A 23,596-nucleotide genomic window follows, 5' to 3' on the forward strand; every position below is an offset into this window, starting at 1 on the left:
AATTTGATTAGGTAGGGTAAACTATCCAGAGCCTAACCATTTTTTTCCTTTATTTTTATTGTTGACATTATTACAGATGTCTAGCATATCACATATTTATGAAAGAAATATTCCCCCTTTCAGTGATCTGGCTGTGCACACTTTCATGGAGTTGGACCTGAGATATATTGGCTGGGATACTTTCAGAGGAAGAGCTTCTTCCTGAATGGAATATTTAAAGAGGCCCCGATTTTGTATTGTTTCAAAAGGATATTATTCAAAAACTGACTAAATTACCATGCCCCTCTTCCTGCAAATCCAGTGTTTATGGTCTGTTTCTCCCAATACAGCGTCTATTAAATGTATGTACCTAAAAATGTCTCTGTGCAAGAATTATAATCTGGGAATGATGAAAATGCCTCTATTTATTTATTTGTTTTTACTTTGTCTTTAAATTTATCTATAGGCATTTCAGAGGGGTAGTTATATACAAACTAACTCCACTTTGGTTCCAGGGACATCTTTATCTAGCCCTGCAGAGTTTACTGCTAATTATATTCATCTTCACATTTAAATACTATTTTATATTATTATTTAAGTGTTCAGTCTCTACCAGATATTGAGTAAGACTTTCGTGTTTAGTTGTTAGAAACTTTGTGTGTGTGAATAAATAAATTCTATATTTCTCAAGTGCCTAGTCCACACCGGACACACAAAAAGCTATTTAATATGTACTTGTTTAATTAATAAATGATACCTCAGGTTTGCTTTTCCTCTTGCAGACCCCCATGACATTTACATTTATCAGATAGCCCAGGCTTCCTAGACACTGCAGCTTTTCTGTCCTGCTGTCCCCACTAAGTACAGCAGCAGCACATGCCATACCATATGTCTGGCCATATGGCCCTCAATAGCTGTAATACAAAACCATCTCCATTGCAATAAGTCTGATTTCTATTCCTCCATTTAAATACACACACACACACACACACACACACACACACGCACACACACACACACACACACACTAGAGGCCTGGTGCACAAAATTCATGCATGGGGGGTATCCCTCAGCCCAGCCTGCACCCTCTCCAATCTGGGAATCTGGGACCACTGGCTCCTAACTGCTCGCCTGCCTGCCTGCCTGCCTGATCGCCCCTTACTGCCTCTGCCTGCCGACCTGATCACCCTTACCTTGCCCCCCTGCTGGCCTGATCAACCCTAACCACCTCTGCCTTAGCTCCCAGCCTAAGTCGCAGTCTGGCTTCCCTCTGTGGGAGGCGACCTAGCGGATCAGGGGAAGGTGCCACCCCCATTACCCGGCTGCTGCTGCCACTGCCAGCCTGAGCCTGGGCCCTTCGCAGCCGCTGTGGCTTTGTCCGGAAGGTCATCTGCTCTAATTAGCATATTACCCTTTTATTAGTATAGATTTTTTAAATTGATTTCAGAGAGCAAAGGAGAGGGAGACAGAAACATCAATGATGAGAGAATCATCCATCGGATGCCTCCTGTACACCCCCTACTGGGATGGAGCATGCGCCCTTGACCGTTGACGGGAATCAAACCTGGGACTCTTCAGTCAGCAGGCCGAGGCTCTATCCACTGAGCCAAACCGGCTAGGGCTATTCCTCCCTTTTTAATGGATAACTTGGACTGCGATTTCAAATACAGTCCCCTTTCATTTAATTTCACCCTCGATTTTTAATATTATCAGAGCACACTGGTAGAAAAAAGTTTGACAGTAAGTACAAAGTCAAGTTCCCCTTCACCCCTACACTACCAGCGTCTAGAGAACATTCTGTACACACAGGGGGCACCTGCCCGTAATTCGCTGATTCTATGACCTTGGGGGAGTCACTTTAACCCCTATGAGTCTCGGGGGTCCCTCCATAAAATGCTGCCCATCTCTCCAGGTTGTAGAGTCTAGAGAGACATGCGTGTGTAGGCACTCTGTGGGGTCTTAAGCGCTACACAAATTTAAAAGACCTTTGTGGGGTTCTTTATGCCTGTCCTGGGGCAGACCTGTCAGTTCACCACGCAGCTGTAAAGGACGCCCCCGATCACCTCTCACCCGCACCCCATCTTGCCCCCGCCGCTCCAGCACCACAAGTTCTACGGCTCCTCCTGCGGTGGCCGCGCCTCCAGGCCTGTCCTCCACAGGGACCGTGACCGAGCACCGCGACAGAGCGCCCATGAGCGCCAGGCCCAGGCCCCGGGAGACCCGGGAAGCTCGCGGCGTTCTCGGCCATCGGGAGGAGCGAGCCTTCTTCGCAGCGCTCCTCCCTGCAGTTTGTAAACCCGTGTTTCCTCTAGGGCCGCCCCCTAGGGTCTCAAATGGAAACCCGAGTCGCCCCGGTCTCAGTCCAGCCCGTAGCTCCCCGTGTTCCTGGCAAGCGAAACTCGCCACCCGACCTCTAGTCTAAACCACCCTCCAGCCTTAGCCACGCCCCCCAGCCAAATGCCCCGCCCTCGCGCCTCAGCCTCAGATTTGATTTCTGCGCGCGCCAAGTCTTGGTGTAGCTATGATTGGTTGGAGGTGAGCCAATCTCCAGTATGATTGGCTGGTAATAGCGAGAGGGTGGGGCTAATGCCACGGCGGGAATTATGGGGGGGGATTTAAGACTGATGATTGGTTCTGGAGGACCGACTGAAAAGCGGAAGCAGGTGTTGGGGCGGGACTTCGTGGGAGAGGCCGGAAAGAACGTGATGGAATTAGTTAGGTGTCCAGAGCATGGTGAGGGGCCAGGGTCCTAGGGCCCCCCCGGGGTCGGTCCATCTATCATGGCGTAATTGTTGTCGACCTTCTCTCCTCAGGGACTTCCTGCTTTCTGAAGACCGGCGTTCGCGATGGCCCGAATAAAGGGAAGAGCTTCTACGTGTGCCGGGCGGACGCTTGCAACTTTGTGCAGGCCACCGAGTAGGTCCCGACTCCCCGTGACCTCGCGGGGCCTCCCGGGGGGAGCCGCCGGCTCTCGGCGCCCGGCGTCAGAGGGTGCAGGAGCGCTGGGGCCCCTGGTCTGCGGAGCCAGGGCCCTTGAAGTAGTTGGTAATCCCAGCACCGCAGGGCGTGTTGGGGAGACGCTCCGCTCCTGCTTGCTGTGTGACCCGAGCCTGGTTGCTTACCCTCTCTGGGTCACCAAGAGCTGTGTAAGGGGGGATAGGCTACCTCTAATCCTTCTGGTCCTTTCCAGCTCTGGGTTTCTATTTATTTGTTCGGCCTAGGCAACTTGGACATTCCCCTCCTCCGCCCCATTTAACTGAGGACCTACAGGCAGAGTAGGAAGGAGTTGGGCCTTGTTTTGAATTAGTTTCAGGCTGAACTGGTTTTTAAGTGTTTGAGGTTTAAAACACCCCGTTGGCCCCATCTACAAACAGGATCCTCTGCATTTAAGTGGTGATAATGATAATCCAAAGAAACGAGTTACTTCAGGGGTTAATGCTGAAAGGAAATCAGATACCTGATTTCAGCACTGGAGTTTTACAAAATGGAAAGCTGAGACCCAGCAATATTAAGTGTCTTTTTTTAAAGTGAGAAAAATTAATACTATTCTCAGAGTGTTCATGTTTTGTAGTGCCAGCTGTCCACAGTCTCTAGAGGACTTGAAAGCGATCACATCATTAAACATGTTTTCCTTCTCTCTACTGGACTTGAGAAAGAAAAATAACTTTTCTCTATACCATGTAAAGCACATAATGGATATCAACTAGAAAATAAAGTATTTTTCCAACATGTGATGTTAACTTTTCCGAGAAAATATTCTTTTACTGGTAGCCCTCTACTAAGGTTTTTAATTGAAAGAAATTACTGGGATCCACTTTCATTAAATACAAAATGATTTTGAGTAAAACTGTCAAATCTTGAGATAGAAGGCACCAACCAAAAATAAGCTATCAGTAGCATATTATGTTAGGGTTTGCTATTTATTTCTCGTTTCTATACTGAGCTTCTTAGTTTCATGAAACATGAAAGCATGTTCATATTAGTAGTAATTAAGCATTAATGGTAGCATAAGACTTGGTTTTACATTAAAAGGAAGATACCCTTATATAGAGTGCCATTTATACAAATGTACTGCTATACAAACTATAATAATAAAAGTGTAATATGCTAATTAGACTAGACGTCCTTTCGGACAACCTTCCAGATGAAGCCGGGGCTGTGAGGGAAGCCTAGGGCCTGGGTGCCGGCTGGCGGCTGGAGGGAAGCCTGGGTCCCGGGTGCCAGAGGGAAGCCAGTGCCAGCAGCTGGGGGAAGGAAGGCCTACTCTTGCACACATTTCATGCATCAGACCTCTAGTACAATAATATTTGACTTGAATACAGTAAAGGATAAACTTGATCTGTTTGGAATATGCCTGGTAACCAGAATATAAGCAAAATAAAAAGTGTTGCAGGTCAGGAAAGGAGAGTACTTCGCTTAAACCAATTTACTCTCAAATGTCAAATTTTCTCATAATAAGAAGTTGGAGGATAGGATTTAAGTTTATGGCCAAGCATGAACAAATTAGGGTGTGTTGCTGCAGTAGGTATATGAACAACACTAAGTGACAGCAAACAGGTTATGAAAGGAAAAAGGAGGATGGAAGAATCTGGGGAAAATGCCCAGCCAGTCTTAGATACTTCAGGCATTCCTGGGGTCTTACAATGTAAAGGTCATGTACCACAGTATATTTTAAAACTTTTGAGCCATCAGGAAAGAGTATTGTCACGCATTATTTGGGGGGTGGGAAAGAGGAAAGCTGTGGGCGCTTTCCCCAGAGGAGAGCATGTACACATGAAATGTCTGGGGTTTACAAACTCAGTGGAGGTCATGCCTGGACTCTTACAGTTTGGATTTAATTGTAGGATGTTTGCTTCTGTTCTTTGCCTTCTAAAACAAAATTTCTATTTTTCCCCCCCTCTAGCCTTCCTGTTTCTCATTGTTTATTGCACGAGGGATTTGTGGTAGAACTTCAGGGCTTACTGTCACCCCAGGGCACGAAAGAATATAGGTAAGTGTCCAAAAGGAACATCTAAGTACATTTTCTTTTTTTTTTTTTTTTTTTCCTTGCCTGGAAGAGTTAGAGCCAGGTATGTTTTCCTAGGATTCTTTAATACTCGTTATTTAAAAAAAAAAAAACAAGAACACAGCAGTATTTTTACATGTATTGATATCGTCTGAGCTGTCACTCCTCACTGCTGAGCAAAATTTCAGGATTAAACTGCTCCACCTTTGTCCCCATTCAGCGCTCAAGTAGCCAGTAACACCAGCCCACCAACGGTCATTAACTTGTCTACTTTCTCATTCTGGTAATAGAATGAGGTAATGTGTAAAAATGTCTAACATATGTTAAGTACTCTGTGAATGTTAGTTGCCCTTTTTATGGGAACTCAGAAGTGCAGGAAAGTCTATTTAGATGTTAGATGATATTTCTTATGAGAATTGAAAGATAAGTAGGAATTCACAAGGAGCAAGAGAGGGGTCATATTTAACTGATTAATACTCTACATTAGGGTACAGAGGCACGAAGTAACAGAATTACATGCATTTGGTTCAGTAATAGTTTAGCACATGTTTGAGTAGAGACTTCAGAAGATAAGGCTGGCCAGGAAGGCAGGGGCCAGATGTGATGGTCTTTATATGATATTCTGTGCAGTTTGGAATTTATATATTCTAGATTTATTTCCCCCAACTCCCCCATCCCCAAAAAAGAGGCATTCAAGGGCCATCTTCACAATTTTTACATACCTGAATACTGCCTGTTTTACTATTTTTCTTAATTGAGCTATACATGCAATAAGATGCATAGATCTTAAGTCTTCAACTGGTTGAGGTTTGGGAGAAGTATACTAGTTTACCCATCCTTATGACCAAGACCCCAGTCAAAATATAGAATGTTTCTATTGCCTAATGAAGTGCTATTAGACCCGCTTCTAGTTAATCTCCTCATCCACCATAGGCAACCACTATTTTGATTCATAATATATACATTTTTTTTGTTTGACTTTTATGTAGCAGTATCTGTGAAATTCTCCATCTGGTTTTGTGTATCAGTAATTCATTCATTGTTATTGCTGAGTTGAATTCTATTTTATGAATTCCACAGTTTGTTTCATGTGCTCATTTGCCATCTGTATATCTTTGATGAACTATGTGTTTAAATTTTTTGCCCATTTTTTAAATTTAGATTTTTATATAATTGTAGATTCACTTGCAGTTATGACAATACAGAGAGATCCCTGTAGACTTTACCTAATGGTAACATTTTGCAAAATTTAGTATAATATCACAGCTAGAATATTGATATCGATACAATTCATTGATCTTATTTGTAAAGATAGTTTTACTTATACTAATTTGTGTATATGTGTGTGTGTGTGTGTGTATATATATGTGTGTGTGTATGTATATATATATATGTGTGTGTGTGTGTGTGTGTGTGTATATATATATATATACACACACACACACACACACTAGAGGCCCAGTACATGAAATTTGTGTGCGGGGGGGAGGGGGTGGGGAGGGGGGTGCTCCCTCAATCCGGCCTGCACCCTCCAATCCGGGACCCCTCAGGGGATGTCCGACTGCCTCTTGCAATCTGAGACCGCTGGCTCCTAATTGCTCGCCTGTCTGCCTGCCTGATCGCCCCTAACCCCTCTGCCTGCCTGCCTGATCGCCCCCAACCACTTCTGCCTGCCTGATCGCCCCTAACTGCCTCTGCCTCGCCCCGCACCCGTACCCACGATTCCCTTCTCTGGCCGGTTGCAGGCACCCAGGACCTGGGCTTCCCTCCCTCTGGCTGACCGCAGGCACCCAGGACCTGGGCCGGCTTCGCCTGGGCTGGCCACAGCCACAGGGGACTGTGGGCAAGCGGCTTCACCTGTGCTGCAGCTGTAGGCGCTCAGGATCACGGGGCGGGTGGCTTGTCCCTCTCCTGGGCTGCAGCCCCAGCTGCTGGCACCCGGGACCGCAGGGTGGGCGGCTTGTCCCTCTCCTGGGCCACAGCCCCAGCCACTGGCACCCGGGACTGCGGGGTGTGCAGCTTGTCCCTCTCCTGGGCCGCAAGCGTAAGCACAGCCACTGGCACCTGGGACTGCGGGGCGGGCAGCTTGTCCCTCTCCCAGGCTGCATCCTGGCTGGTCCCCATTCCTCTCTCCCCAGTGTAGAGTGTCTGAGCCGTTACTGCGTGATGGTGTGAGGGTGTGATGACCAATTGCATATTAGCTCTTTATTTTATATATATATATGACCAATTGCATATTAGCTCTTTATTATATACATATACATATATATATATATATGTATATATATATATATATACACACACACACATTTAGTTCTGTACAGTTTTTTCACGTGTAGTTTTGTGTATTCACCACGACAGTCAAAATATTGAACAGTTCGATCACCACAGGAACCTTCCTGTTGCCCTTGTATAACCATACCCACTTCACTCCTACTCCCCCCTCACTCCTGGCAGCCATGAATCTGATCTCCATTTAAAAAATATTACATTAATGGAATTATACAGTATGACCTGGGACCTTTCAGTCCGCAGGCCAGTGCTCTATCCACTGAACCAAACTGGAGTTTTTTTTTTTGTCTTTTAAATATTGTGCTGTCTTTTATTATTGAGTTGGAGTTCTTTATATATTCTCTATACAAGTCCTTTGGCAGATGTACACATTCTGAATATTTTCTTCTGTTTGTGATTTTCATTTTCTTAACTGTTTTGAAAAGCAGAACTTTTTCATTTTTATAAAGTTCAGTTTATTACATTTTCTTTTTTAAATATATTTTATTGATTTTTCACAGAGAGGAAGGGAGAGAGATAGAGAGTTAGAAACATCGATGAGAGAGAAACATCGATCAGCTGCCTCCTGCACACCCCCCACTGGGGATGTGCCCACAACCAAGGTACGTGCCCTTGACCGGAATCGAACCTGGGACCTTTCAGTCCGAAGGCTGACGCTCTATCCACTGAGCCAAACCGGTTTCGGCTATTACATTTTAATGGCTTGTGCTTTTTGTCTTCTCTGTAAGAAATCTTTGCCTTCCCAACATCATACATTTCTCCAGTTGTTTCTTGTAGAAGTTTTATAGTTTTGCTTATGGCTTTGTTTATTTGTTTGTTTACTCTATGGTTGACCTCAAATTAATTTTGGATATCTTATGCGATAGGAGTAAAAGTTTATTTTTCCATATAATATCAAATGAATGCTATGCAATTGTTTTTGCGCTGTTTTTTGAAGACATTCTTTTCTCCATGGAAATGCTTATTAAAAAATCAGTTGAGCCCTAACTGGTTTGGCTCAGTGGATAGAGCATTGGCCTGCGGACTAAAGGGTCCTTCCTGGGTTCGATTCCAGTCAGGGGCATGCTCAGTTGTGGGCTTGATCCCCAGGAGGGGGTGTGCATGAGGCAGCCAATCAATGATTCTCCCTCATCATTGATGTTTCTCTCTCTTTCTCCCTCTCCCCTCCTCTCTGAAATCAATAAAAATATATTTTTAAATATATTTTTAAAAAATTAGGTGACCATTTGTGGGCTATTTCTGGACTTACTAATCTGTTCCACTGATGCCTTAGCCTGTCCTTACACAATCAGATAAGGTAGTGTGTGTCTTCCAACTTTATTTTTCAAGACTGGCTATTCTGGGTCCTTTGTATTTCCATATATAACACAGAATCAACTTTTAAAATTTCCTCAGGAAGCACTGTTGGGATTACACTGAATCTATGTGGATCATTTGTGGGAGAACTGACAATAATATTGATTTTCCAATCCATGAGCATGGTCTATTTATTTATGACTTTAAAATTTCTTTTTAGTATTGTTGAATAGTTTTCATTATGGAGTTCTGTACCCTTTTTGCTAATTTTAGTCCTCAATGTTTATGGTTTTTGATGTGGTTGTAAATGGAATTTTTAAAAATTTCATGTTTCGATTGTTTTCTCTGATATAGTGGGGCTGGTACGCTTCTAGTACATGAAACCATTTGCAACTACTGGGGGCTCTGTCATGCAGAAACACTGTTCTAGGTGGTAGGAAACCACTGAAGAATTTTTTATTCAATTTGCATTAAAAGAAGAACTAACTATGGAGGATAGATTAGAAAGTGAAGATAGTGGAGGCAAGGGGACCACTGAAATAATAGCTACATAGCATATTCATGATCTTTTATTGTCATAGATTCTGCTGTGATAAGTTTCGATATCCCCGTTTTACAGACAGATAGGGAAAATGTAGAGAGATTAGAATGGAATCTAAGTTCCCATGGTTATGAGTTACATTGCTGATATTCAAACCTAGTGAGAAAAATGGGCTTGGATTGAGGCAGTGGCAGTGGAATTGGATACACTTAGACTGCAGAAAACTTGCTGAAAGAGAATTGATAAGACGAATTTTCCGGTAGGGCATTGAAGCATGCTTCTTCCCTTCTTTCTCATCAGGAATAGTGATCATGGTAGCCCTGGGCGACTTTCCTGGGTTGTGAGGACACAGTGGGGCTGTGTGTGATGCACTTAGTCTGGTGTTTGGGTTATTGTCAGTGCTCAGTAAATGGTTGCTGAGTTGGGGTTTATGGGTGATGAGTATACCATTAAGCAAGATAGGAAGAAAGGGTTGGGATGTGATCATGTGGAGAGCTTTGGATTAATCATGTGTTGCGTAATGTGAAACCAGCTAAAAGAGTGAGTGTGCAGCTTTGAAGAGAGGTTTAGGCTACTGGGAATTTTGAGAACTTATCATTAATATTCTTCATACTGGGTAGGTAAAGCTGAGAGGTGATCATTGTTTTAAAATAGAAAAAAAATGCTAAATGTAATTCTTTTAGCCCAAATCCAGAACACTGTTACTAGGAGGTATTTACTAGAGCTTTAAAAAGGTTGTTTTAGGATGAATAAAATAAAGTTCTGCAGCATACAACCACAACAAAAAACATGTATCCAGCTATGTGGTATAGGCGGGGAATATAAGCAGAAGTACACAGCCCATGGATGATGATGTCCTTTGCAGACAATAATACATTTAACCAGAACTCCTGTAGTCTGGAGAATGACCTCACACTGGCTTTTCTTTCCAAGAACTTCGGTACGTTATATCCCCAAATTAATACCATTATGTGTAAAGCTTAACCTGAATAGGAGACAGGTGCAGCAAAGTAACGCCCCTTCTGTACACCTTGGAGTGCAGCTGCATTTGTGTGCAGTTCTCCAATGTAAACACCAGATGGTACCACTCACCAGCATTTGACTGGTCCTTCAGCCATGGCCCTCTGTTGGGCAATGAAGGAAGCTATGCTAGTCATTCAGTAGAACCAGAGGGAAGAACTCTTGCCTTGATATGCGTGTTTGCCACATAAAAGTGTCACACCCTGATTTACAAATGTGGGACATTGTCATTGAGCTCTGAGTTCATGTTCTCTTTTTTTCTCTCCCTGCCCCCAGCCCTTTTACTTTTTATTCTCTAGGATATGGGATCAAAATGGGTGGAAATAATACTCTTTTGCCTATAAATAATAATACAAGTTAGTTCTTTAAGAAAACTGGTTTTAGTAGTATGCTCAAAATTTTTATTTTTAATAACACTTGAATCTTTGTATGTCTAGAAAATTCCTTGAGTGGTTACTTTTTGGGTAAATTTGGCATGCAGATTATCTAGCCCAATGAAGATTACCTAGGCTGCTGACAAAGAGGCATTAGGGCATGAGCCAGAAGGACCTCAGGCCCCACCAACCCTTAAAGAACCCACATCGATAAAGCCAGTACCTAGTAGGTATTATATAGTATCATTCTCTGTGCTGTACAATAGGAGTAACCCTTGTATGTAAAGGATATCAGCCCTTTGTAAATATGTGTAGCAATTACTTTTCCCAGCTTGCTTTTTGTCTTAGAATTTGCTTATAGTATTTTTACTATATGGAAGTTTAAAACTTAAGTAGTCCAAATTACCGAATTCTTTATCTCTCAGCTGTAGAGTCTTATGTCATGCTAAGAAAAGCCTTCACTTTAGGATTACCAAGATATTCATCTTTTTTTGTCCCTTAGGATATTTATAGTTTCATTTTATACATTTTCATTTTTGTTTCAACTTGGGTTTTAGTGTTAAAGCAGTGAACCCATATTCCTAAGTGCCCTATGACAAAACTGGGTAAGAACTAGACATAGGAAGGTCATTAAGCAGTCCTATTTGCACACGTTAGAAGGCCAAATTAGATGTGTTCAAATGCCAGATGCTTCTGTGACTTTAAGACCTACAGTAAGGGATTATTGCTAATCAAGATTACTGAGAAAGTGGAGGAATTCAGACTTGAACTTGGCCTTGAATGACCTTTAAGATTTGGATAGAGATAAGGACAAGGGAGTGTTCCAGAGTGTAAGCAGAGGTCTGGATATAGGAATAAGCCCCTGTGGCTGCAGGAGTGGAGTAATGACTGCAGTTATTTATTAAGTTCTTAATATGGGTCAGACTTTGATCTGACTGTTATCTTCACAGCGACCAAATGAGGTAGGTACTTATTTATTTGCTAGAGGCCTGATGCACGAAATTCATGCAAGAGTAGGCCTTCGCAGCTTCGATCCTGTGGCTGCAGCCCCGGCTTCGTCCGGAAGGTTGTCCATAAGGACGTCTGGATGGCTGTTTGGTTGATTTGCATATTATGCTTTTATTATTATAGATGATTATTATTACTTTTTACCATTTTACAGGAAAGTAAACTGCCACAGGGACCAGTCAAATATGGTGTCATCATTTTCAGAGCTAATTATGTGGTAGGGCTGAGATTCGAATCCTCTCAGCCTGCCTGACAGTGTGGTGCTGGGTTGGACAGCCAGCCTTTAGGAAGAAGGGAGGATGTGCTTTCTGATGAAAGAGACTGAATTGAAGATGTCTGGCTTCCTCTGGCTGGTTTCTTCATCCTTGTTGTTTATAACCTGTATCCTGGAAAATAATTAATATGCTACAGACATTACATTCTCCTTATAGTGGAATCAGTATTTGCTTTTACATGTGTTTTACTGGATTTTCACATCCTTGATTATTTGTGTTTTATACTACATTAGATTGTTATTCCGATGCACTAGAAGTAAGGCTGAGAAGAAACAATGGTGTGGATATATCCCATGGCAGGTAGGAGTTATTTACCTGTTTTCAGACCTGCTCTGTTCAGACTGTTTAATCTGTGGCATCACCTGAAAAAACTTTGAAGTACAACATAAACTGATTGGTCTTCATCATACTGTCTCTGAAAGGCAGTTCTTGTCTTTAAGGAAGATAGACCCTGTTATGGCTTTTAATTCAAAGAACTATTTGATTATAGTAAAGATTTAATTGTCTTCTATTTTACTTACCTAAATATTTTCGGAGGTCTTAAATGTAGTCAATATTCTCCTACTTAGGGGAAAATTTAGATTTATTTGACTAACTTCAGCATCTTTTTATATACTGATATCTCCTTGATATTGGTATAAGCTGATTATAATTCATAAGCTCTTAGAATGTGAGAACTAGGAGAGATCCCACAGATATCCAGTAGGTGAGAAACTAGATCTAGGGAAGTGATGAGACTTGTTTTGATGGAGGGATAGCTTGAACTTATGATTCTAGACTCCACAGTGAGACCTTCCAAATCAATTAAGCATAGGACCTTGATTTGGTTTGGGGAAAAGTTCATATTGAGCAAATAGTTTTTCATGAAAAGAATACATGTGGCTGTTGCTATTAGAAAAGCTCTTTGATTTAGATAGCACATTTCCTGGATGCCTGGGAAGCAGTGATCATGGACAGAGAAGGAGCCAAGCATTGAAAGTGCTGTTAAGAAACAAATACTTCATGAGTTTGACAGGAGTCTTTTCTAGAGACAGGGATAGTCCCAGGCATGTTCAGAAATATTGTAATGCTTTTACTGTTTCCATTTCTTCAGGAAAAAAAAGGTATTCTAGAAATGAAGTTTGCATTAATATCTTATATTAAACTAGAGGCCCAGTGTACAAAATACATGCACTGGGTGTGTGTGTGTGGGGGGTCCCTCAGCCCAGCCTGTGCCCTCTCTCAGTCTGGGAGCCCTCGGGGGATGTCTAACTGTCCAGAGCGGGCCTAAGCCGGCAGTGGACATCCTTAGTGCTGCTGCAGAGGCCTCTGCCGTTTTGCTCACCAGCTGTGAGCCCGGCTTCTGGCTGAGTGGTGCTCCCTCTGTGGGAGCGCCCTGACCACCAGGGGGCAGCTTCTGCGTTGAGCGTCTGCCCCCTGGTGGTCAGTGCGTGTCATATTGACAGGTTGTTCCGCTGTTCAGTCTATTTGCATATTAGCCTTTTATTATATAGGATCATGTTCTTTTTCCTGTAGGATCCTAATTCCAAAGAGCATTCTGTAACCAGCAAGTCTCAGCATGCATCTGAGCCATCTCATTATCCTCCCATCAAGCAGAGAAACCCGTTCAAGGTACTTGACAAGAATCAAGAACCATCTCTGTGGAAACAGCTCATCAAAGGTGAAGATGTGGAAAAGATGGCTGGTAAGAAGCAAAGGGAAAAGGAAGACCCACTCTTGGATCAAAAGAAGGAACAGAAGCCTGAATCTAACTGCTGGGTGGAGAAAGATCTCTCATCTGGCCGGGCGGTAAAGGAAAAATCTGCAGGTCAAGAGAAGCCACGAGGGGAGAAAGCAGAGCTCCAGTGTGAAGCAAAGGGAATTGAAGGGATGCACAAAAGAAACCTTCCTGAGATGAAATCCAAGCAGTGCCATGGTAATGAGCTGAGAAAACCATCTGCGGCTCCTCGGGAGAACCTGAACGGTGAGAGTCATTATGTCCAAAAAGAATCAGAACCTCTGAGAGAAAAGAAAACCAGGCCTTTGCCTCAAACTGTTCGCAGCCAAAACCCAATAAACAAGCCCCCGGAAGCAGGACACCTCAGCAAGGAGCAGCCCAAGAGCCGGGAGGCTAGAGAACCAAAGGCCAAGGACGACCCCAGCACGCAGGCCACCCAGGAGAGGCGGCTCCAGGGCCCTTTCCAGGCGCAAGCAGAGGCCCATCCTGCACCTGCTCCAAAAGGGCCGGCCACCCAGCCTGCGCCACCGGCTGCAGGGCCTTCCCTGGGAGAGAGGCGAGAAGCGGACACAAGCAGTGGTGAGGAAGATGATGTTGTTTTTGTTTGCTCTCAGCCAAGGATCCCCTCATTCTTAGACACGACTTCAGACTCACAAAAGAAGGAGACCCCCCAATGCCCTGGTCAAACTGTGCAAAGAAAAATGTCTCCTGCCTCAGGTGTTTCCAGGAAGGTAGAACCCTCAGACCCAGCATCCCAACGTGCGTCCCTCACAACACAACTGAAACAAAAGAAGGTGAGTGCTGCCTGGTGCTTCCGTTGGAAGGTTAGGACTCTGCTTACTCTGGGCAGATAGGGACTCCACAAATGAGTTAAAGATGGTAATGTGAGCAAAGTTCCATAGATGGGTGTTCGTTTCTGCCTTTTCCTATGTTTATATTTTCAGGATTGGTGAATCAGCTGGGCTTAAAAAAAGTTTTGGTTTTCGCATGTATAGTTAAAAGACTGTAATTTCAGAGTTTTAGCATTTTAGGTATTTTAATCTGAAGCTGTCTTTTAACAACTGGAGAGGAGCGATCCATTTTATTGGACCTGTTTTTCAGAGCACACTGGCATCAGTGAACATTCAGGCTCTTCCAGACAAAGGTCAGAAGCTGCTCAAGCAAATTCAGGAGTTGGAGGAAACACTCAGTGCTCTTGCCCTCTCCCCAGAGCAAGGTAAATGGGTTGTGCCCCAGAACTCGGGTTTGCATGAACTTTACAAGAGACATTCGAGAAGCCATCTTTTTAAAAATGTATATATTTTTATTGATTTCAGAGAGGAAAGGAGAGGGAGAAAGGGATAGAACCATCAATGATGAGAAAGAATCATTGATTGGCTGCCTCCTGCACACACACACACACACACACACACACACACACACCCCACACCTCACTGGGGATTGAGCCTCAACTTGGGCTTGTGCCCTGACTGAGAAACTGTGACCTGGTTCACAGGTCGGCGCTCAGCCACTGAGCAACACTGGCCAGGCACGAGAAGCCATCTTGATAAAGAATGTTGACTCATTCACCTTTCCATTTCATTATCTGCTTCTGAGCTTCCTTTAAAAATCACAAAGCTTTTATAAAAGCTTTCTCCTATTTCCTGTGGACTCACCTCTCTTTCCCATAGTTATGTGCACCTGTAATGCTACACACTCTAGGAAGCTTTCCCTAGCTTATTGGAATGGTGCTCATCCCACTCTCTCTTGCCCTCTCCTCATATATAATTCCTTTACTTTTCTGAACTTTAATCTGTTCTTCCCTTGTTTTTTGAACAGGCCCAGATGAGAAGAGTAGCACTCAAGTACCACAACAGAGTAGCATCACCAAAACTACCACTGCCCCTCCCCACTTGGTGCCACCCAAACCCCTACAGCTGCAGGGTCAGGTTCTCCAGCCTCTGGGTTCTTGGGGACTGAAGGCTGCCAGCCAGGCAGCTGCTGGACAGTCCAGTCAGCGCTACGGAGGTAAGATCAAGGGCCTGGCCCTGTTGTGAATAGCTACCCCGAGGAGGTAAAATTCTGCCTGGTAGATGTCTTTCTGCCCACATGAAGGCGAAGCCATTCCTGAGTTGTTAGTTGCCTGTGTGAGAAAGATTGCGATGCTCAGCTGAGCTCTGCACAGTGTGTTTAGATCTCTGTGAGGGCAGACACTGTGTCTGTCTGCATGGTTCACTAACCTTGATCAGTCAGCCAGGGGTCGACACGTAGGAGTCAGTAGTAAGTGTGAATGGAAATTTGAACTCACAGCATGGTGAAGTAGGTAGACCAGCAGATACATTTGTATTCCCTCTGTGTCTGTTAAGCAGAGCAGAGGAATGACATGACTGAAGACCGATAGCAAATAGACCCATCAAGAGCAGTAACACCCTGTGTAGCTCAGTGTTTTCATCCTGAACTTTCCATAAAATGATGAATTTAGAAGTAACTGCAGAATGAAGATCTCAAGGAGAGCCTCAGATATGTAATAGGACCGGTTGGCGTGCTGATCACGAGCCAGGAGCTCAGGTTGGCTGGCAGTGACCAGTTTCCCCCCAGTGAGAACTGTTAAGAGAAAAAGGGAAAGGGAGAGAAGGAAGCAGATGGGGAGAAAGGAGATAGGAGAGAAAGTTGAAGAGCATAGTTCACAAGGGGGTCTATACTCTGCCTGAGAAAGCTAAGGTCCATCTGGAAGGGCACAGAGAAGGCGTGCTTGTTAAAGTAGCAAAGTAGTCGGGTGTACAGGAATGTTTTGAGAACGTTACTGTGTTACAGCATCATCCCTACTCATAATGATGATTGAGTCACCTAGAGGAAAATTAAATTATTAAGGTTTTGGAAATAATTCCATTAAAATAGTTTGCCTTTTGAAAGCATTTTAACATCTAAATGGTTAATGTTTATTGATCTAGAAAGCTCTTATTTGAATACTTCATCCCTAAAATTGCAGTCAGCTGAGGTGCCTGCATTTGTTAACTAACTTCACTAGAATTCTCCAGAAGGAGTGGGATATCAGCGTGAAGTATTTATCGGGGCAGGGCATTCGGCTCTGGCGTGCACTCCAGGGCAGTCTCTGTCTGCCTCAGCCTCGCCTGGCTTGGCCTTTTCTGTTGCTAACTTCTTTGCATTCAGCCCCAGGGATCTTTTCTTTCCAAAATACTGATGGTGTTTAATTTCCTCTGCCACCTCTTCAAGGCTGGAAAAAACTTAGCAAAAATATGATGGGTTATCTTATTTTTTCATTTTACTTTATATTATTTTGTCCTTTATTATGTGATTAAAAAAAACACACCACACACCCACAAACAAACAGAGAACGGGGATAGAGGAGCCTGTGGGCTAGGAGAAGTGCAGGCAGGGAGTTTTAGTCCAATATTGTATGTCAGCTATAAATTAAAAATAAAGAAAAAGAATTTTTAGTCCATACAGATCCATCATTTGGCAAATAGCGAATTTCTTTTTGCAGCCATAACCAGGACATGATACTGGCTATGTCACCTTTAGGTAACACCTCTCTGTACACAGGCCCTACAAACCAAGACCGCCTTCATGCCGTGTGGAAAATCACCAGTGAAGCCATTGATGAGCTGCATCGATCACTTGCGTCATGTCCTGGTGAGACTGCTGTGGCAGAGGACCCAGCTGGGTTGAAGGTGAGCCAGGGAGTGTCCTGTGGCGGTGTCCCCGTGCCCATGGAGAGGGGACCACTGTGTGACGGCTCCGCAGAGTGCCGCTCTGATGTGTTTCCTACAGATAATGCCTCAGTAGCTTCCCTTGCATTATTTTGTCCTTTTCTGTTTAGCAGTGAGAAATAAACAATTTTTTTTCTTAAGGTCATAAAGTTATATAGTTGACCTTGCACAATACTGTTTGAACTGCATGGATCCACTTATACTTAAAATCCGCATATAATTGGACCTGCACAGTTCAGATCCGCATTGTTCAGGGTCAGCTCTCCACGTCTATAGCAGAAGCAGATCTACCTAATGACCTTCGGTGGGTGCCACAGGATACAGAGGAACTGCTGCTCTTAAAGAACTAGTTGGGGTGAAAGTGCCTGCACAACATACATAGAACAATAGAAAGTGACTTGAAGATAAGGATAAAATGTGCATTGTAAGGCACTATAGACTGTATACAAAATGCAAAAGGGATTCAAAATAAAGGAAAAGTCATGCTACGTCAGTAATTACTAGTGCCTTGAAGCTGCAGGCCTAAAGATAGCTGGGAGGATGGAACCCAGACACCCCAGTTAGAGGGAGGGGTGGTTAGAGGGAAGATACAGAGACTGGTATTAATAACTGGGACAGGGTGACATCAGGACCTGAGCTGGGAGCAGCAGGTGATGTTACTGAGTGGGAAGACTCCCGTGCTGAGGAGCCTGGCCTGGTGAAGGGGCTTAGATCACACTGGCTCAAGAGATATGGAGTCACTGTAGAATTTTGAGCAAGGGTGTTTTATGAAGATTATTTTTGTCACTGAGTACAAGATAAACCGGAGTAAGAAAAGACTAGAGAGAGGGGTGCCAGTTAAAGGGCTGTTGAAAATGATGGTTAACAATGCAGACTGGGATGTTGGCTTACAGAGAGAGAAGTGAAATCTATAATAATAAAAGTGTAATATGCAAATCGACCGAAGAACCGAACAGTGGAACGACCATCCGGACGTCCTGGAAACCTTCCAGATGAAGCCGGGGCTGTGAGGGCTGAGACAGCTGGGGCTGCAAAGGCCTACTCTTGCACGAATTTCGTGCATAGGGCCTCTAGTTGAAGAGATAATAAGGAAAAGCCAACAGAATGGCTGGTAAAAGCAGGGTGACCAGACAGAGAGGTTGGTTGCAAGCAGTAGAAACTGACTTTGGCTGATTAGGCAGACAAACCAGGACTCTCTCTTGAGGGTAAGAGAGGGGGTGCTTGATAGACATGCTGGACAATAGGCATAAATCACACTGTCCTGGGTAGTCCAGGATATACGGGTACCCAAGGTGACATGGTGAAGTCAAGAACTTCAAGGTTATATGACATCTAGACCATGGGAGTATCACTAAGAGAAAATAAAAGAGTAGAATGTGGCGTCGCTGTGGGCAGGATCCAGGATAGCCTCTCATGAGGAATTTAAACTTGGCTTTTGGTGATGACTTTTGTCAGGTCCCTTTGCTGCTGCACCAGAAGCAGGCATTAGCCTGGTTACTGTGGCGAGAAAGTCAGAAGCCACAAGGAGGAATTCTGGGTAAGTCTGGTATTATGGAAAGAACCAACAAAGATAATGTTGTACTATTTCATTTGATCCTCTCAATGCCTCTGGGGTTGTTACCCTCTGTTATAGTTTAGAAACGGGTTCAGCATGGCTAAGCCACATGCTCAGGACCCTCAGCAGTAGGATCAGTCAGGTCTCGGTTGCAAGTAGTAGAAGCTGACTCTGGCTGATTAGCAGAGACGGTTTATTCTGTGGTGGGAGGTATGGAGAGCCAGTCTGGAGCCAGACTTCTAGGAGCAATGCTCAAAGCCAAGTAGTAAGCTAGTGTCTTGTGGAAACTGTCACGGCTGCTTCGCTCTATCAGGCACGACTACCCCGAGATCAGACACTCCCGTGCCCAGCCCTTCTAGCCGCCTTTCTCAGGTCGCTTCTATCTGACTCTGGGTCCTGAGTGGGTCCTGGTAGTCTGGAGCCGGGCCATGTTGGCACTGCCTTAGCTGCAGGAAGCCGAGGAAGCAGGTTTTTCAGGCTCTGCTTCGGGGACTTGTCAGACTACATTTTCCAAGGTGCTCAGCTTCTAGAAAAACATGACAGACGTCCACTGGGGCTAGTAAGTGGCTATGTTGGTCCCCAAGACCACCTCCAGATTCAGTGATTTGCTAGGAGGACGTAGAGCATATAGTCACACTCATGGCTATATTGTATTCCAAAATAAAATAGTAGTAACATTTATTTGATACAAATCAGAGTCAACACAGGGAAAAGGCACATGGGATGAAGTCCAGGCGCCAGCTTCTGAGGCCTTTCCCATGGGAGTCACACAGGGCAAACGTAATTCTCCCAGCAGTGAGATGTGAGAACACATGTGCAGTGCTGCCAACCAGGGAGGTTTGTTAAGAGACCCGGTGCCCAAGGTATTTACTGGGGCTGGTCGCATAGGCAGCTTCAGCCTGGTATGTATGTAAGTTCCACGCTTCCCGAGGGAAAGCAGGCATTCCACGTAAACTGTGTTGTTTGTACAAATAGGGTAAGCACAGTGAGCCACTCTTTTTTTTTTTTCAAATATATTTTTATTGATTTCAGAGAGAGAGAGAGAAACATCAATGATTAGAATCATTGATCGGCTGCCTCCTGCATGCCCCCCTCCTGGGGATCAAGTCCGCAACCTGAGCATGTGCCCTTGACCAGAATCGAACCCAGGACCCTTCACTTCACAGGCCAATGCTCTATCCACTGAGCCAAACCAGCTGGGGCCAGTGAGCCACTCTTGTCAGCTCAGGGAATGGTGGGCCCCTCCTTAAATCTGAGTTCCCAGATGCCAGCCACGGGTCAGTCTTCCTGGAAGCAGGGATTTCAGTGGATAGCTGTGTTTCCTCTTTTTCTGTACAACAGCAGAGCCAGGATTTGAACCGGAATTCATGCTGTCACATTTTACTTCTGCTTATGTCAGAGTGATTATTTAAACGGTTGAAATGAGGATAGTATTTTGCAGGGTATAAATAGTAAATTAGATAAGTTCAGTTACTGACACATTGACAGTTCTCAAGGAATGTTAATTCATGCCTCTCTCTGATGAATAAATTAAGGGGATGGGGGACTGTTTTGAGTTAACTGTAACTCCAGAAATGTGGAAGCACCAGGAAAGTAGGCATAGGATATATTTATTTTCTGGAAGCCGAGTTGATTCTTTGCCCTAAGTAATTAAATCTCCTGTCTTTATTTTTATTTTCCAGCGGATGATATGGGGTTAGGAAAAACCCTGACAATGATTGCGCTCATTCTGACCCAGAAGGATCAAGAGAAAAACAAAGAGAAGGACAAAAACACGACCTTGACTTGGCTTTCCAAAGATGGTATTCCAGTGCCTTCGTGGCCTGTCATTTCCTACATCAATCATTTGAGCAGTGGAGAGTGGAAACTTTTAAACTACAAAGTACACCTTTGGTCATCTTTAATTAATCTATTGGAAATCTACTTTCCTACAGTATCATTTCTGATGCTGAATATGCTAATTTAAGTGATCTTTTTTCTCTTTTAATATAAACTTAGCTTGACCTGTGAACTAGAAATATTTTGTGGAGAGAGCTAAGGCTCTAGAAGACTTAGTCTAAACATGATTACTTTTATTAATATTGAGGATATAACCACAGGATAGGTCCATATTAGTTAATGTATTATTTTTTGAAGCAGGATCTATCACAAACTCAGATTTGAGCCACCATAGCTGAAGCTTTTCCCCATGTTTCTGAAGTTCCAGAAGTTTCCAGATTCTAGACAATTCCTATCTTGTTTCATCCTGTTTTTAATCTGTAATGACTATAAGTACTGTAAGTCCTGTGTATTATTTATAGACACCATCACAGTAAGTTGCCATGGACACAGTACATTTCTCAGTTGTTAGATAGTTAAAAAAAATCAGTGACTGTCTGCTCTCAAGCCTCTGATGACCACTGTTGCAGCTGGATCCTGTGTCCCTGTGTGCTCACACTTATACTTACGCACACATGCACGCATGTATACAAACACACACACACACACACACACACACACAGGGAATGAGGGGTAGTGGTACAAATACTACATTACTACCTGGTTCCAAAGTAGTGTTTGCCCATCTTAGGGGTTTTGTACTTAAATTTCAGTGTAGATATAATTAAGTTAATGCTTTTTTAAAAAAAATAATACTCCCCCATAAAGCCCAGGATGAGTTAGGATATGATCCAGCTTCTACCTTCTGGCCACTGAAAGTACACTGGTTTCTTCTTTTTTTTAGACTGAAGTTGTGTACTACCCACTTTCCTCTCCTTTTTCAGCCTCTATGTCTGACACCTATGTAAGGGTAAATAAGAAGTAATGAAGTACTTTGAGTTAAAAGGCCATCGCTTCCGTTTTCTACTCTGCTATTACCATGTGTAGAAATAAGGGCAGCCGTTGTTAAAAAAATATTGATTGAAGGAATGAAGCCAGTTGAGAGAGAGGGAATGTCTCTCAGAAGCTAACGGCTGTTTAATGGGTGTAACTAGGTGTTGATTTTTTCCTCCTCTTGAGACTCCACCGAGTTTACTTCCAATGGAACACTTATCGTCTGTCCTGCTTCCCTGATCCATCATTGGAAAAAGGAGGTGGAGAAACATGTGAGCAACAGCAAACTGAGAGTCTATCTCTATCATGGCCCAAACCGGGATCACCGTGCGAAAGTGTAAGTGCAGAAATATTGAAGTCACTAGGCTTAAGAGGCCTCATTGACTGTGCCTGCTTTCCCTGAGGTTTCATTTAATCAGAACTAATGATATTGTCAAGACCAAAGGTACTCTTATCCCCAAACAGCCTTCACCTGTATTAAGAGATAACTCTTGAGAGAAAATGGTGTTCTTTTGCTATATCCTTGTCACCCTGCAAAAAAAGCTGCCGTGTGAGCAGACCTGATACGCCTGAGTTGTCAGCCAGGCAGCAGCTGCATTCCCTGGTAGAAGAGGCTCTGTCACAGGTATTTCATGATGGTGAATTTCTGATTCCAAATTCACATTCTTTTTCTGTTAGTGTGAATGGAACTAGCCCAGTCTTAAAGAGCTTCTTGATACACTACTAATGATTAGTTGATGTAGGCTGATTATATTTTTACTAGAGGCCCAGTGCACGAAATTCATGCATGGGTAGGGTCCCTAGGCCTGGCCGGCTATCAGGACCGATCAGGGCTTTCCTGCTGCTGGCCAGGGCCTTCCTTCCCCGGCTGCCAGGCGGGGCCTTCCTGCATTCCGTGCCGCCCCCTGGTGGTCAGTGCATGTCATAGCTAGCGATTGAACTCCTGGTCGAACTCCAGAGGGAAACTTTACAAGTTCCAGAAAGTGATCTTTTTTTCTCTTTTAATATAAACTTAGCTTTTTATATATGGAGATGACTTTTATATATATAGATGAATGTATTTTTCATATGTGAATGGTCTAAGAAGTTTTAGATGCAAGAGTTTAGGATTAGACCTAACTGAATTCCTGAGGAGGAATGATCAGGAATGGGAATATTTCCTCAGATGTTAAATTGAGTCCTGATCTTTGTCTTTTGGTTTTAAAGAATTTGTTTTTTTGTTCCTAACTGATATAAGGGTCTGAGTTGAACATTTGCTGATCTAGTTAAGAACGGATTTATTTCCACTTCTCTCCCCCACCTCTGATAGTGAATCTTTTATCCCCTAAAGAGAAGGGCAGTGGTCTTTCAGGGGTAAATTGCCAGATTGGTGACCTCTATATTATACACCAATTCTTGTGACTGAGAGTCCCTTCAGCTGACGAGGGCACTGGGGCAGCAGCGGCAGGCCTGCATGCTTCTCCGGCAGAGAGTACTGTGAGTGGCCTGCCTTTATTTAGAAATAAATTACATCTCATTGGCTTGCACTTTGATCATACCTGGTTTGGTATTCAGAGTGTACTAGTTGACTGATTGGAATCATTCTCAGTTATACTTTGTATGATGCTAAGGCCACCTGGAGTCCTTGCTGCCTCTCTGAATTAGGCATGTCATTTTTATCAAAGATATTTATGGACATTCTCTTAGGTTCACATTATTAAGCTTCTTTGGAAAAAGATTTGTGCCTTTCATTAAGAATCTTTACATGTAAAGAGTGTAGGCAGAGTAAACTGAAAGTTTACAGCGTGATTATACCCACATGTCAAAGCTAGATCAGTGGGTTTTTACAAGTCCATTGTAGAACAAAGAGGAGAAAGCATTCTTGATGAAAGGCAAACTGCGTTGAGAGCCTCTTTACTTCCCTGGGACTGTAGCATCATCTGTGTCAAGTCATTACTAAATGTTAGTTCCCAACATTCTGTACAGGCCAGAGATTATGAAGGTTAATGTGAGCCCAGCTGGTTCTCCTTTATG

The 23,596-nt window shown here is 43.7% G+C and overlaps 1 protein-coding gene across 1 annotated transcript in view; it reads left to right on the plus strand.

Annotated features, from left to right (window-relative positions):
* Positions 1–2,672: 2,672 nt before the first annotated feature.
* Positions 2,673–23,596, plus strand: part of TTF2 (transcription termination factor 2) — a 35,656-nt gene continuing 14,732 nt past the window's right edge. The window contains exons 1-11 of the mRNA XM_008147222.3: positions 2,673–2,712; positions 2,793–2,895; positions 4,883–4,969; positions 12,024–12,090; positions 13,306–14,301; positions 14,609–14,723; positions 15,326–15,514; positions 17,051–17,178; positions 18,673–18,754; positions 20,455–20,574; positions 21,770–21,920. Coding sequence (XP_008145444.2) covers positions 2,685–2,712; positions 2,793–2,895; positions 4,883–4,969; positions 12,024–12,090; positions 13,306–14,301; positions 14,609–14,723; positions 15,326–15,514; positions 17,051–17,178; positions 18,673–18,754; positions 20,455–20,574; positions 21,770–21,920 — 2,066 coding nt within the window. The 5' untranslated portion in view covers positions 2,673–2,684. The remainder of the gene's footprint in view (positions 2,713–2,792; positions 2,896–4,882; positions 4,970–12,023; positions 12,091–13,305; positions 14,302–14,608; positions 14,724–15,325; positions 15,515–17,050; positions 17,179–18,672; positions 18,755–20,454; positions 20,575–21,769; positions 21,921–23,596) is intronic.

Source organism: Eptesicus fuscus, chromosome 22, assembly GCF_027574615.1.
Source record: "Eptesicus fuscus isolate TK198812 chromosome 22, DD_ASM_mEF_20220401, whole genome shotgun sequence".
Lineage (NCBI taxonomy): Eukaryota > Metazoa > Chordata > Mammalia > Chiroptera > Vespertilionidae > Eptesicus > Eptesicus fuscus.